This window comes from Lampetra planeri, chromosome 7 (genome assembly GCF_965212315.1).
Source record: "Lampetra planeri chromosome 7, kcLamPlan1.2.h2, whole genome shotgun sequence".
Taxonomy (NCBI): domain Eukaryota; kingdom Metazoa; phylum Chordata; class Hyperoartia; order Petromyzontiformes; family Petromyzontidae; genus Lampetra; species Lampetra planeri.
Genome location: NC_136113.1, coordinates 5,539,246 through 5,555,530, shown reverse-complemented (window position 1 = coordinate 5,555,530; position 16,285 = coordinate 5,539,246). Strand labels below are relative to the sequence as shown.

At 54.3% G+C, this 16,285-nt stretch overlaps 1 protein-coding gene across 1 annotated transcript in view; it reads right to left on the bottom strand.

Annotated features, from left to right (window-relative positions):
• The window catches only part of LOC144720144 (visual pigment-like receptor peropsin), a 48,335-nt gene extending 32,543 nt beyond the window's left edge, over positions 1-15,792 (bottom strand). Inside the window, exons 1-3 of the mRNA XM_078596651.1 lie at positions 15,651-15,792; positions 4,558-4,763; positions 3,135-3,234 (exon numbers count right to left, since the gene is read on the bottom strand). Of these exons, the coding sequence (XP_078452777.1) occupies positions 3,135-3,234; positions 4,558-4,763; positions 15,651-15,792 (448 nt within the window). The remainder of the gene's footprint in view (positions 1-3,134; positions 3,235-4,557; positions 4,764-15,650) is intronic.
• Between the last annotated feature and the right edge of the window lie 493 nt (positions 15,793-16,285).

Below are 16,285 nucleotides of genomic sequence, written 5' to 3'. Positions count from 1 at the left end.
TATCAGAGTTGTGTTTTTTGTTTGCATTCCGACCGCAGGTATTGTGGTCAATGCAAACATGACTCCTTGTAAAAAAAGGTGTCAGTTTTGTTGCCAGATAAAAGGGTAAAAAAACAATTATCATGTGTATGTTTTGTGAACTTCTTTCGCACCGTACGTAGCCAGCCGTGCTAAACGGAGGTGCGGGGGAAGGACAGTGAACTAAACGCTAAAAGGCGGTTCTGAAGAATGAGTTTTCAATCTCGGCCAAGAGGTCACAATGAGTCGGCAGCGTAGAGAGGCCTGGGTTCGAATCCGGGTTTCAGCTGCGATGACACGGGGTGCTCGAGTGTGGCGCGTTGACGGACTGCACGCAACACATCGGGCTAAATTTGGGGTTTCACTTAATGTTGCTAAGTTTCAAGCCCAGTTTTACCTTAACAGGGTCATTTGAATGGATCTCAGACGTAGTTTGTGACATCTCCTTCCACGGACCGTTCTTTAAAACGTGGTTGTGCATTGTTGACTGTGAGAGTTCTGAACTGATAATTCTGTTCGTACAAGCTGAATTAACTGGTTTGCGTGAAGAGTTAACAAATCATTTAAAGTCCCATAAGTGAGCTCTCCAGCAGGAAAAGATGCGTTGACTGGGTCATGTAGCCCGCATGCCCAACCACAGCATGCCCAAACAGCTTTTGTTTGGCCGGATAGAGGGAGCCAAACGAGCGCGGCATGGGCTAGATAAGAGATGGACTGATGTGGTGCAGGAGGATGTGGAGCCCAGCGGACTTTCCGATGACTGGTACCAGTTGTGTCAAGATTGGGCTCTGTGGAGGAAGCTCGTGAAGGACGCTGCTACTGGGCAGTTGGAGGCAGTCGCCCTCCAACAACAACGAAGGGTGGAGGAGCGACGCTCACAACAACGAGCGGAGCGCCAGGTGGCTAAAGCACAGCAAGTTGGCACAGTAGGGGGCACAGGTGGTGCATCAGCCAGTCATCTCAGTCAGTCGACCCGTGGCCCCTGCTGGGTCTGCCCTGTGACCTGCCAGCGGGCGTTCGACACTTCACGTGGCCTCAACATGCACATAGCCTGGCACAAGCGTCGTGGTGACGTCACCGCCACTTAGTGGCGAATGGCGGTTGTTGTTGTTGGAACTCGGCGACCAGAGTTGAATTCCTGCTCACGGCCTGCACCTGTGATGATTATCTTAATCAGTCCTGGGCCTCCCCTAGATCGACTCAGCCACAAGGACGCTACTGGGCAGTTGGATGCAGTTGGCCTCTATCAACAACGAACAGTGGAGGAGCGACGCTCACTGGATCTAGATTGAAAACTCATCTCTCTAGAACTGCTTTTTTGTGTTTGTTGTTCTTCACTCGCACCTCCGATTAGCACGGTTAGCTACGTGCGGTGCGAAAGAAGTTCAACGTACATACCACACCAACGAGCGCAAACCCGGGCAACTCAATCGCAGCATGATGGCACAGTGGTGAGCGCAGGTGGTGCATCTGGCAGGCATCTCAGTCAACCCATGGCCACCTGGGTTTGTCCCGTGATCTCTTGCCAGCGAGCATGCGACACTTCACGTGGCCGCAAAGTGCATGTAGCATGGTGATGTAACCACCACTTATTTGTGAATAGCGGCTATTGTATGTGTGTTTGGGGGGGGGAGCGGTGGCGCAGTCGTTAGCGCGATGAACTTCTTAGACCGGCGGCCATAGTTCCATTCCTGTTTGAACGGCTCCTGGGACTCCCCTAGATTGACTCAGCCTTCAATGAGCACTGGCTACGGTGTGTAAACATGTACGGGACTTTTTTTTGTTACCAGTATCAAAATGATGATGAATATAAGAATGGGCTTTACCCTTTTATGGCAATAAAATAGGTGTCTGGATGTTCAAACACCAGGTAACAAGTCTGCATTGACCACACAGTACTTGTAGCAAAACATGCAAAACAAAAACGCTTTGATAATTACAGAGTGCTTCAAAAAATGTCAACACCTATCGTTTTTAATGGAAAAAGAACGGATAATACACTGTAACATGGTGTAAAAACGATCCACTGGGGAGGCAAAGGCGGTCGTAGAAATACATTTATTTTCTTTCTACGTGACTTTACCGAAAGAACCAAATAGTAATTCCTGCAGTCACGAAAGTTTCCAATCACACTGTAACATGATAACAAATTGTAATGTCAACAGCTTCAAAAAGTCAAAAAGTCTCCCGCTTGCTCGCCATCGTTGTCAACAGGTGCCTGGAATCTTCTCCAAGTGGTCTCCAGAGCTCAGAGGCGGCACATTAATTGTGGATTTGTTGCGAATTGTCGTAAGTATTAGCATTTGTTTTAAGCACCCTGTACACGCATTGTCTTGGAAACTGATTGGCCTGCATCAGAGACGGCCTTCATGTGTGGCGTTGTCTCGCCAGTGTGAGACCAGAGCATGTTTAGTTGCATGCATTTGGGTGTTTGGACATATGAACACCTCCTGTTGTATTGCCAGGAATGGTAAATCCCATTCTTATATTGCGGGGGGTGGGGGGGGGGGCTTTATATTTGGTGTGAAAGTCTGCTCCGGTGATACAAATGCGCTCGATGTGCTTTTGCCAACATCTGCCTGGCGCGTGATGGAATATTATCTCCCTGCAATTTCCCCTGAGGTGTAAAAACGATCCACGTGGATAAACTTGCGTCTGGTATTGTGTGTGTGTGTGAATTCGTGTGCGTGTGAACCCGTGTCTGTGTGTGAATTCGTGTGCGTGCATGTATGCATGTCTCTGTCGGCATGTGTATACGTAGTGTATGATATAATCTGTGTGTGTAGTGTAGCGGTTAGCGCGCTGCGCTACGAAACCGGCGACACGAGTTCGATTGCCGCTCACGGCCAACATCAGTAAAGAATATCTGAACCGGTCCTGGGCCTCCCCTAGGTCGACTCAGGCTTAAATTGGTGCCTGGTGCGGTGTGTAAACATCGCCACTTGGGGGTCAAAGGCGGTCGGGCGTGGTGCTAGCCACCCACCCCCTCGTGTGCCGTGCCGGCCTTCATAGGTGCTACTCGCGAACAGCACTTGCCCCTACAGTCTGTTAAGGCTACACGGGGGATCTTTGTCTTTGTTTGTGTTGTGTGAGCCGTTCGAGAAACACCCCATTACCTTGGTGTGGCCGGCAGCCCTTGATGTAGCGGGTGATGCTGATGACGGTGAGCGTGTTGATGCTCGCCAGGCCGAACAGCAGCGTCAGGAAGCCGTCAACCTGGGCGGTGAGGGGTGAGAGGGGTTGGTGGTTCGGAGGGTGAGTGTGCGGTGATGGTGGAGTGAACGGTTGGTGAGTTCAGGACGAGTTTGTAGGAGGGTTGGGTGAATGTGTGATGGGTGCGAGGTGAGCGTGGAGTGGAGTGAGTGTGTGGGGTGTGTAAGTGCGTGAAGATGTTGGTGAGCATGCGGTAAAGCTGGGGTGAGGATATGTGAGTGTGGGGTGAGGGAGGAGTGAGGATGCGGTGAGTGTAGAGTAAGGGGAGAGTAAGTAGGATTAAGGTGGGGTGCATGTATGTTTAACTTCCTTCGTACCGTACGTAGCCAACCTTGCTACTCGGAGGTGCAGGTGAAGGACAACAGACTCAACACAACAAGCAGTTCGAGAGGAATGAGTTTTCAATCCAGATGATTTAAAAGTGCACAGCTCACAATGGCTTTCTAATATCGGAAGGAAGAGCGTTCCAGACGGCCGCAGATGCGCATCTAAAAGCGCCGCCGCGTGATGATGTGGTGACCACTGCCCTCGGACGCTGGCTGAGCCAAAAGCCGCTGCTGCTAGGATGGACCCGAGTTCGCGTGATGGTGGTGCATGAGTGAGTGTGGTAGGGGTGAGCAGATGGAAGGAGGGAGGGTTGGGGGAGACCGGGTGAAGCCCGATTGAGTGTCAAGTCATGGGGGAAGGTGAGTAAGGTGGTTGCGAGGCGATTGTGGGGCGAGTGTGAGTTGATGGTGAAGGTGAGTGTTGGGATGAGCGCGGGGAGATGTGTGTTGATGAATCTTGACTTAAAGCTTTCGTCACTGCAGAAATTCATATTCTTTGGGTCTTTCGGTAAAGCCACGTGGATAGAAAAAAATCATTAAAAATATCACGACGTTTCGATCGCAACACAAGCAATCGTTATCAGGTGAAAAAATAGCGATTTTTTTTTAAATTATTTTTTCGATCTACGTGGCTTTACCGAAATACCCAGAGAATAGTGCGTCGATATTTCACGTAGCGCACACACACACACGGGCGATGGCTATTTCCGTGAGCTGATCCGCTTCGACTGCAACAAAGGGCCGATTCACGCCTCGACAAACAACAAACGTCATTTTCCACACCACGATATTGGCCAAGAAGAAGAAGAGAAAAGTCCAAATGTCTCCGTTGCGAACAACGTCGCACGCCCTCGCATCACCATCGCAACGAAACATCCTCAACCGCGCCAGACGGGAAGGAAAGATTATTATCGAGTGGAGTTGTTATTTGTTTCTCGGCCGCATCACGACGATGGCGACGATGGCCCAGGCGACGAGGGCGATGACGCGGAGGCCGCACCTGACATGTCCACGTGGAGTTGATGATGTAGCCGTCGTCCTGGAAGACGTTGAAGATCTCGATGATGCCGCGCGAGTATCCGAACACGGCGATGCTGGCGTCGGACAGCGCGAGGTTGAGGGTCAAAAGGTCGGGCGGCTGCAGGGAGCTCCACTGGCGCGTGAGGACGAAGATGACGAGGCTGTTGCCCAGCCACGACAGCCAGCCTGGCGCGCACGCGACAGCCAAGGGGTCACGCAAGGGGGTCACGGGCCGTTAGGGGATGTGGTTTGGCGCCCGAGCGAGGGATTGGGGTTTTGGTTGTGCGTTGGGGGTTAGGAGGAGGGTTTTGGTCACGTGTTGGGGTTAAGGAGTGGGGTTGTTGTTACGCGTTGAGGTTATGCGTCGGAGTTAGAGGTAGGGTTGTTGTTATGTGATGGGGTTAGGAGGGGTGTTATTGTTACGTATTGGGGTTAGGGAGTGGGGTTATTGTTATGTGTTGGGGTTAGGAGGGGGTTATTGCTATGTTTTTGCAGTTAGGAGTCGGATTTTGGTTATGTGTTGGGGTTATGCTCATGGTTAATGTGTGGGGTTGGGTATTACGGTGACAGATTAAGGGTGGGGTTTTACACATGAGTTGGAGTTAGCGTTAGGATCTACATTTTGTGTTAGGGTTATGGTTTTGATTCTGTGTTGGGGTTAGGGTGATCATTAGGGGTTGCGGCCATGATTGTGAGTTAGGGTAGGGAGTCGGATTAGTCTACACTTGGGGTTGGTGTTGTTGTCCGGGCTAAGGTTATGGTTTGGGATTAGTGGATCACACAAAGAGGGAGTCATCGTGCGTGCGTGTGTGTGTGAGACACATCTGGCTGCAGCACAATGGCTTGTTGTTTTGCCTGTAATAGGCAAGTAGAGCAAGTAGGTTCCTGACTCTGCTCGGACTCGTTACCTTCGTGGTGTGTGTGGGGTTATCTCCGGTCGTGCTGGTTGACACTGGGTTAAGGTCATCCTTCAGCTCATGGAGCGGAACAGATTATAAACTTCCGGCCTCGGGTTTCAAGAGACGATGATGTGTTATCGGAATAAATCCTAAAATAAATAATAATAATCCATTACAAACTAAATCTCCTGTTTCCTCCCATTCGGGCATATCAGGGCACAGATGAGGCTCGCGCGTGGGTGGCATCATCCCGGACGGGAAATCTGCCGTCACATTTTCATCATCGTGGTTGTCTCAGCGTCAGCGCGATGAGGACATGGTGCGCCTGGACGTGGCCCGGATCTTATTTTAATTCCTCCGTTAATTCCATCCGATTGTCCCCCGGGTTTTGCTCGGAACGTGCGGAGGACAGAGGGCGGCCGCTGACACAGGCGATTATTACAGAGGAACAGAAACGGGAACTTTGAAGAATGCGAGACAACGTGGAAGCAGTCGATTGGAAATGTCGCAGACACCTCAAACTCATGGACAAAGTCGCTTAGTCGACATGAATGGTCAATGGCCACGATTGCCAACCATCAGGTGCGTGCAGTGCGCAGTGAATTCAGTTGAATATAAAACATAAAGTATTGGTGTTAACGACGAGGTGGACCGTGGGTGGCGGCGGGGTGGTGGTTGGAGGGCCTAAGAGGGCCGAATTGGGGAAGACGGCCATGCACCTCAAACCTTACGGATCTCACCGCAGATGACTTGTCGGCTGCTGGTCTGTCGTTCACTGTTGTTGAGTGAATCGGCAGTCGGTTTCCGTGGCAGCTGTTTTGCTTTGAAATTCAGGTCTCCACTCGCACGTCGTTTAAATAAAGATTCAATGGTGATGATGATGTGTCTATTATAACATTTTAATCTGTTCCAACTTGCATCCAGAAAGCCCGTTTGGTCTGGCCTTATTTGTATCGATGTGGTCTTACCACATTACCAGTCCTAACCCTGATCGTAACCCCAGCCCTCGCCATAACCTTGACCCAAACCATGAACCTGACCCTGGCCCCAATTACGTCTCTAACCGTGACCCTAAACCAGACCATATAGCTCGAAACCTATAGCCCGAACACTAAACGTGACCCTGACGTCTATAACTGCCTTAGTCGTCCGTGGTCCGGCATCAACTATTCTAGTTGTCGGTACCCAGCAGAACTTTAGGCCTGCCAAGTTCTACGCATGGGCAACAGCGGGGAATGATGATGATGATAAACCTTGTCGAGTGAGTGGCTGAGCTATCGCACCATTCACTCCAACTTCCCTCTCTCTGCCCACAGACAAAAAAATCGACACTCGTGGTGTGGGCAGGGTTGGAGGAGGGAATGGATGTTTGGGGTGGGGGGGGGCGCGGTCATCGGTGGCGCAGTGGTCGCTCAGCTACTAGAGTTCAATTCCCGGCCACTGCGAACATCGGTAGCGAGTGACATCTGGACCGGTTTCCACCCTCCCCCCCCCTACCCCCTACTCCTGTTCACCATGCCGCATTGGCCAGCCGGGTGAGGTATAGTCAAGCGAGCACTCTCGTGGCCAACGTGGTGTTGGGGAGGCTTTCATCTTAATCCAGCAGTGGATTGACAAAGGACTCTAGATTATTATCATCATTCAGACGCTGTCTCCCCGACAGACCTGGTCTTCACCTGAGGACGGCTGCTTGCGTTGTGGCCGAAACGTCGTGAGAATTATTTTATTATGTTTTATTTTTATTATTTTATTACTTCCCTTCTACGTGACTTTACCGAAAGAACCAAGAAGATTAGTATCATCATCATCTTCAGGAGTAATTTTAGTAGAATAGACCGCCAGCACTCTAGGTGGTAAAACTCTCTCAGCGCTGGCACTGAAAACCACATACCAGTAGAATAGCTCTCTCTCTCTCCTCTTATCAAGTCATGCTTTTGTTCAACCGCACGCATTCTCACCCCTGCGTGCAGACCCGAGCAGGTGTTTCTACTCTCTCGATATGAACCTCGATGCGGTCGGGTGGTTCAGCATGGCCGTGTCGGCGCGAGGCGCTTGGGGCACGTCCACGCGTCTCGCCGCGATGCGGATTTTTTTTTTGTTAAGCAACTGTAGGGCTGTTACAGAGAGCCCGTTATGCATGGCAGCCTATGGTAAACAAACACAGTAGGCGGGGCTACATGTGTGCACAAGCAGGTGCCCTCTGCGACGTCCGCGCCAGACACCCTGGGGGGTCGATTCGGTCGTTATGATCCCCCGGGGCCCCACCCCTCAGGGAGGGGTTGGGTATAAAAGGGGATTGTATCAAAGGGCTCGGGAGTGATGTTTAGCTAAAGAAGAGGAGGCGGAAGACGTCGGAGATAGAGCCCTGGACTCCCCCTGGTACGCCGTCCTTATCAGGACCGCGCAGGCTCGAGCCAGTGGCGTGGTACCAGAGCCAGAGCCAGTGCTGGTCTGGACTCTGGGCACCGGGCCCGACTGACCAGTGTCGGGCCAAGATAGCCTCCCCTAGCCAATTAGTGGAGGACTCAGAGGCAGGCTAGGGTTAGCTAGAGAGGTGTGTCCTCAGATAGACGGGTGAGGGGGCCGATACCCCCTCAAATGTGTATGTCACAACGTTGGTGTTAAATAAACAAGTGTGCCTCCAACTCCGGTGTGAACGAGTCGTGAGCGTTACTACATCTGGCGTCAGAAGTGAAACAAAGTACGAACATGGATACACGCCGGACGACTCGAGTCGGGGTACCAGAGGCAGAAGACACCACTGCAGTCGGAGGGCCCGAGACGGCTGAAGATGCCATCGACCAGCCGGGGCTGGGCGCATCCACGCCACAGCAGCTGGAGGAAGGGGAGCCGTCGATGGAGGGGCTGAGGGAGGCGCACGCGAAGCTGACCGAGCTGCTGTACGCCGCAGCCGCCATGCTCGACACCATCACGCAGCTGGGGGCTGCGGGACCGCCACGGGGCAACGGCAGCCGACGATCACAGCGCCTTCCCGCCATTTCCACGGAGCAACATTTTGAAACTCCCGCCATCGCTGCAGCTGCTGTTAAGGGCGTGGCCGCTCTAAGCATCGCGTCCAACGGCGGGAGTACAGTACCTGCCGCGTCACCACCAACGGGCGGAACGTCACCACGGGTGCGACCGGCGATGCCATCGCTGGTTCGTGCCGACGCTGAGTTGAGTGAGGCGGACGAGGGAGTGCGTTCTTCCTCTGCAGCCGCTGCCTTACATCAGCGGCTACCTCCACTCAAGGAATTTGTGGGCGAGGATGGCGACTGGGGCGGCTTCCAGCGGCGCTTCCTCGCTCACCAGGAGATGGCACAGTGGACAGACGCCGAGGCTCTCCGCGCGCTGCCAGCACTTCTCGACAGCGACGCCCTCGCCACTCTAACATCGGCTTCGAAGGAGAGGCGCTCCACGCTGCGGAAGGCGATGCAGGTGCTGTCGGCGGTATATGGTCCACCATCGGACTGTCGCCAACTCTTTTACGATCGCCAGCGGGGGACGAAGGAGTCGCCCCTGGCGTACCGCACAAGCCTCCTGGCACTGGCGAAGGAGGCCTTTCCACGAATGGATGACGAGGGTGTCGACGCCATGGTGACAGAGAAGATACTTTTGCTGGCGGACGACTTAGACATCGTCATTGTCGCACAGGACGATGCAGAGATGTGCTCCCTCCAAGCGGCCCGTCTTCTCCACGCAAACCTGTCCTCTCAACGACGGAAGGCCAGCAAGGCGGCGAGCGGGCGTGCCGTCGCTGCAGCCACCCTCCCGGCGGAAGAGGTTTGCGCCATCGACCATCAACGGCAGCATGGAGCGGGAGTACGGGAGGACCGGGCCGGTTCAAGCCGTCTACAACATCCATCGTCGTCACCAGCGCTTCCACGCTGTTACAACTGCGGCATCCGGGGCCACGTCGCCTCGGGGTGCCGCTCTCCTGGGCAGCGCAGGACGACACCTCAACGGGACGCCGGCCCTCGTCACAAGCTCCACCATCATAATCCGGCGAGTCGCGGCACCCCTCACGTTTGGCCCACGCACACGCCCGTCGCACACTTAAACACCGCAGCGAAGGGGGGGCCAATATCGCGTACCATGGCACCAACACGCACCGCTCTGGGTACTCAGATTGAACCCAGCCAGTGGTCCGTGTTGGCCCATCGGGTTGTAGCCGCGTCGTCAGGGTCGTCGGCCGTTGTGGGTCACATCGATGGGGTCGAGGTGCGCATCCTGGTCGATACAGGAGCATCGGCGACCATTATTTCGGAGTTGATTTATAACATTCTCCCTGCCCAAAGCCGTCCTTTGATGCCTGTTAACGTGCCATTCTTTGCTGCTAACGGGGGTTCACTTGGCATCATCGGACAAATTCGAGCCCAAATTTGTGTCGGGGATATTAAATTATCTGGGCCGATTTTTGTTTCCTCCTCGCTGGCGGTTCCGTGCCTGCTGGGGACGGATTTCCTGGCCAAAATGCCGATTAGGATATTAATCGACCAGGGATGCATTGAGCTCCCATCGGGCCGACGCATGGCGTTTTTGCCATCCCCCGCTACGAGCCGGACGGCGTTCGCGACGGTGCCGGCGTTCGTAGATAGAACGGTGCGCGTTCCTCCGGGGGCGCAAATGTTAATTCCTTTGAGACTTCGGCGGCCCTTCGCTAAGGGCATTGGGGCTCAAGGGGTTTTGCTGGGACCGTCTAGGGCCGGGGTCAGTGGACCTAATTTACTCCCGGCCCAGACCATAGTGAGAGGGGATGGAGAACCCTTCATCGCGGTCCTCAATGTGGGCTCGCAGACGGTGGTGGTCCCACAGGGGACCGTGCTTGCTCACGCAACGCCGGTGCCCTGTGAGGAACCCGTCGCGAGTCATGTCGGCGCTGCCCCTGCACCGCGACCACATTCAGACAGCGATGAAGGGTGGCTCGAGGCGCTTTGCGCGGGATCGACGGACCTGTCAAATTTAGAGCGCCAACGTCTTAAGACACTACTGAGGGAATTTTCCGACGTTTTCAGTCGGGATAAATACGATTTGGGCTGCACTCATCTGCTGCGTCACCATATTGATACGGGTGACAGCGCGCCAATACGCCTAAATCCTTTTCGGTTGAGTCCCGCCGAAAAGGACCATGTCAAATCGGCTGTTGATGACATGCTAGCCGCCGACATAATTTCTCCCTCCAACAGCCCTTGGGGAGCGCCGATCGTCCTGGTTAAGAAGCAGGACGGTTCGTTGCGGTTTTGCGTTGACTTTCGGCGCCTTAATAAAATCACGGTTGCCGACGCATACCCGCTCCCACGGATGGACGAATCGCTTGACGCCTTGGCGGGAGCGCGATTCTTCTCCACATTGGACTTACTTTCGGGATTCTGGCAGCTTCCTCTGGACGATGATTCAAAGCCTAAAACTGCTTTCCGTACTCCGCACGGCCTGTTTCAATTCAACCGGTTGCCGATGGGCTTACACTCAGCGCCGGCAACTTTCCAGCGGTTGATGGAATTGGTTTTGGCTGGATTGCAATGGGAGTCGTGCCTGATTTATTTGGATGACGTCATTGTCTTTGGCAAAACTTTTGAGGAACATCTCCAGAGGTTGCGGGCGGTTTTCCTAAAGATGCGGGCTGCTAATTTGAAATTTAAGCCCCAAAAATGCCATTTGTTACGCGAGTCGGTGCGTTATTTGGGGCACATCGTGGGGCGCTCAGGTATTTCTACCGATCCCGCCAAAACGCAGTGTGTAAGCTCCTGGCCGACTCCCACCTCTGTGGGAGAGGTTAGGAGTTTTATTGGGTTTGCGTCGTATTATAGACGCTTCGTCGCTAATTTTGCGACTATCGCCAAACCCCTACATGCTTTAACATCTAAAGGGGTTCGGTTTTGCTGGGGTCAGGAGGAGGAGGCTGCTTTTTGCTCCCTTCGGGATGCTTTGGTAAACGCTCCTCCCCTGATTTACCCTGATTTTTCAAAACCGTTCTTGCTCGACACCGATGCGAGCAACACGGGTATTGGGGGCGTGCTCTCCCAGGTGGTTGACGGCGTGGAACATGTGGTTGCGTACGGCAGTCGGGTGTTGTCTCCAGCGGAGCAACGGTATTGTGTCACCCGTAGGGAACTGTTGGCAATTGTCCATTTCGTCCAACAGTATCGCCCATATCTGTACGGTCGGCATTTCACCGTCCGCACAGATCATGCGGCACTGCAGTACGCCCTGAGGGTTCAACAGCCATCGGGACAATTGTCCCGATGGTTGGAGGTCCTCCAGGATTACGATTTCCAAACCACATACCGTAAGGGCGTTCGCCACACCAACGCGGACGCTCTGTCACGCTTGCCAACCACCTCCGAGTGTGCATGCCTCCTGGGGTCTGGACGTTGCAGGCCTCCAGGGGACACATCGGTACCTGTCTTGGCGGCCGCCAACGACGACGATGCAATGGTTCCTAATCCGATCGAACAACAGGGCAAAGATTCCCTGTTGGGGTTGCCCGTCATTGAATGGGGGCGCCTCCAGATGGAGGATGTCTCCCTCCTCGGGTGGCGACGTCGCGTTGGCGGTGCGGCGGGGGGAAAAAGAGGTGGTTCCGACGCATGGGAAATGTGCCAAGGTCTGCTAATGCATTGGGACGGGAAGTCACGTCGACATCGGCTGGTTGTCCCTACTGGGTTGCGGGGTAGGGTGGTATGGGCCGCTCATGAGCGCCTCCTACACCTGGGGACCCAAAAGACTCTCGCCTTGCTGCAACTTGATTTTTACTGGCCTGGCATGACGAGGGATGTGGGGGATTTGTTGGGATCGTGCCCTCAATGTGCACAACGCAAACCGCCGGCACGGGAGTCTAACCCGCCCTTGCAATCGATCAAAGTGTCCAGGATAAACGAGCTGGTCGCTCTGGACATTTTGGGACCATTCCCCGCCACCCCCAGAGGGAATAGATATTTGTTGACGGGTGTCGAGTATTTTACACGCTGGCCTATGGCCTGGCCTTTGGCCAACCAGTCGGCAGCAGCCATCGTGGAGGCCTTTGTTCAGGGTTATGTCCTGGACAAAGGTGCTCCGGAGAGGCTGCTGACCGACCAGGGCAGAAATTTTTCCGGTAAACTACTCAGACAAGTCTGCGATCTCCTGGGCACAAAGAAAATTCGGACCTCCCCATATCACCCACAAACTGACGGGATGGTCGAACGTTTGCATCGCACCATCTCGTCCATGTTATCACAACAAGTTTCGGACTCGCAAACGGATTGGGACCTACAAATTCAGGGGGTCTTGGCGGCGTACCGGATGGCACCCCATGCGGCTACGGGGTTTTCTCCCTTTTACCTCATGTACGGCCGAGAACCAGACCCGCCTGTTCGTGCCCAGTTGCGGATCCCCGTGCCGCAGGGAAAAACTAATCTGGCTGACCACGTTAAATTTAATCTGGACAAATTGACCGAGGCACGGGATGCTGCAATGCAAAACTCTGACCTCCGTCAGAAGGCAAATGAGCGCCTCAGATTGAGTCGAGCGCACATGCTGCAGTGGAAGCCGGGGGACAAGGCATGGTTGCACTGCCCCCAGGTGCCACTGGCAACCTCCTCTAAACTTGTGCGGCCGTGGCGGGGCCCTGTGGAAGTGGTGGAGGTGTTACGTCCGCAGTGCGTGCGCATCAAGTGGGGGAAGCGGCGATGGTTCGTGCACCCCTCCAGATTAAAACCCTTCGCTGCGGTACACGACCCCACTTCACACGCGCGTGGCCAAACATGTGGGGGGTCGGCCGACTTGCTGGGTCCGTCTCTGTCGCTCTCACCTGATGCCTTGCCGGCTGTGCCACCTTCAGGAGCATCAGGAGTGACGGGCTCACGCCCGATCACCCCTCCTGCGGATACCGAGGGTCACGCGGAGTCAGAGGAATGCTCACCTCAAGACGGACAGTCGCCACCTGATGGTCCGCCACGCGGGGTTACCCCGTGTGAGGGGCCCGCTGCAAGGACGCGCGCTAAAATGCGCAAACTGTTGTGAGGCCGGAAAATGTGTACATAGCTGTTGTGTTTATTGGCTGTTGTGTGGATGGTGTGTTTCCCGCTCCTCGGATGTACATATGTTGGGTTCACCGTTTGTTGTGTGTGCGGGGTGGGTTCCCTGCTGGTTGTATATAAGCTGTTTTTTTACGGAATTCGTATTTATTCGGGGGGGTGCGACGGGTTGTTTCTCATCTTGTTGTTGTGTCTTGTTCTGGTTCCTGTTATGGTTCAAAAATAGTGAGGCACACGTCAGGGGGTGAAGGCACCTTTATTGTCAAATTTTGTATGTTGGCAGCCGGGACGGCTGCATGCTATGTGGGGGGGAGTGATGTAGGGCTGTTACAGAGAGCCCGTTATGCATGGCAGCCTATGGTAAACAAACACAGTAGGCGGGGCTACATGTGTGCACAAGCAGGTGCCCTCTGCGACGTCCGCGCCAGACACCCTGGGGGGTCGATTCGGTCGTTATGATCCCCCGGGGCCCCACCCCTCAGGGAGGGGTTGGGTATAAAAGGGGATTGTATCAAAGGGCTCGGGAGTGATGTTTAGCTAAAGAAGAGGAGGCGGAAGACGTCGGAGATAGAGCCCTGGACTCCCCCTGGTACGCCGTCCTTATCAGGACCGCGCAGGCTCGAGCCAGTGGCGTGGTACCAGAGCCAGAGCCAGTGCTGGTCTGGACTCTGGGCACCGGGCCCGACTGACCAGTGTCGGGCCAAGATAGCCTCCCCTAGCCAATTAGTGGAGGACTCAGAGGCAGGCTAGGGTTAGCTAGAGAGGTGTGTCCTCAGATAGACGGGTGAGGGGGCCGATACCCCCTCAAATGTGTATGTCACAACGTTGGTGTTAAATAAACAAGTGTGCCTCCAACTCCGGTGTGAACGAGTCGTGAGCGTTACTACACAACAATAACAAGTCACGTAGGTATGAAATAATAAATAAATTAGATATTGACTCTCCTCCACTCCTGTTGGCCGTGGCTGGGAATTGAACTCAGCTGTCTGGGTTGATAGCATTGCCCGTCACACCCAACGCTTCCGCACAGCTCAATCGTGCAGAGATTTTTTTAAATCTTACAATGAACATTGAATTAGGGAGACTCTCCAATAATATAAAACAGCGGGCGGCAAACACAAGCATTCGTCATCAGATGATGATGATTGCTTGTGTTGCAATCGAGACTTTACCGAAAGAGCCAAAGAGTCAGGATCCATGCAGTCACGAAAACTTCAAATCTAGATTCAACAATAACAAGAACAGGGAAAAAAGATGTTCTCCCAACGCGCACTGTTTCGGTGGAGTGGTCGGCACACCGCGCGAGGATTCCATGCCACCGCGGTTCGATATCGAACGCGCTACCGCACGGCCCCAATGAGCACTCAGCTGTTACTCAGCTGACATCTCAGCTGTGACTCACCTGACAGCTCAGCTGTGACTCAGCTGTGACTCAGCTGACAGCTCAGCTGTGACTCAACTGTGACTCAGCTGTGACTCAGCTGACAGCTCAGCTGACAGCTCAGCTGTGACTCAGCTGTGACTCAGCTGAGACTCAGCTGTGACTCAGCTATGACTCAGCTGTGACTCAGCGATCGCGGTGATGACTCAAGGGTGGAGAGAGGCGGTGACGACTCAATGCTTAGCTTAGGCGGACGAGTCACTCGCGACTGAGCTGATTATCAATGACGGGGGTGAAGAGTCTGAAGACTCAATGGTAACCAGGGTGACGACTCAATGATGAGCGTGGGGAAGACTCAACGATACCCTGGGCGAACACTCTGTCATCACCAAGCGCTTGTATTTGTATTTGACCAGGTGAGGCCCACTGAGCTGTACAGAAGCGACCCGGCCACAAACGATCGGTCGACGAAGTGGCTCATCGTCGTGTGGACGAAATATTTAGCAGCCAAAGACTCCAAACGCAAATCGATTCTAAATGTGGAGGGAGAAACCCGGAGTAACCCGGAGAAAAATCCACGCGACCACGGGGGGGGAGAGAGAGACACGCAAACTCCAAGCATACAGCAGCAGGCGTCACAGGGTCGGCATCGAACACCCACGACCTCGTGTAGACCAGGCAAGGTAGTTAACATCTCCTAGCCACCGTGTTCGGTGGCCCCCCTCCCCACCCACCCTCGGCGCGGCATCAACGACGCTGAGACTCGAAAGGGACTCACCGAGGCTGATCAGGTAGACGCCGATCGCCGTCTCGCCCTCCTCGGTCAAGGGCGGCTCGGTGTACGGTACCGAGCCGTTGTGGTTCCGCCACGCGATGGGCGCGGGGGGCAGTGTTTGCTGCGGGGTCACGGCTGGATCCATCGTGCCGGCCCCGCCAAGGAGGAGGCGGAAGAGGAGAGTCTGAAGTCTCTTCTCCCTCCGCGCGACCAGCGGCTAGACTGGCGAGACAGATGGAGGGACGTAAATAGAGGGATGGCAAGGGGCTAGAGGGAGAGAGGGAGAGAGGAGGAGGAGGAGGAAGAGCAGGAGGAGAAAGAGGGGAGAGGGGGGGTGTTTAAATCCACGATCGGCAGGTGCCCTCTCTAGCGCAGGGATTTGCCGACATAATTCAGCTCATGGTGGAGACAATTAGCTAGAAACACGCGCGTATTAGCCACGCACACACACACAGAGACTCTCTCACCAACACACATACACACTCAGACAAAGCACCCCCCTCTCCCCTGTATAGCCTTCACATACTCTTAGGGCAAGTGCTGTTGGCGAGCGCAAGCGGTGGGGTGGCCACCACCCACATCAGGCCGCCTTTGTCTCCCCCGGTGCTGATGCTGAGTCGACCTAACCGTGCACAAAG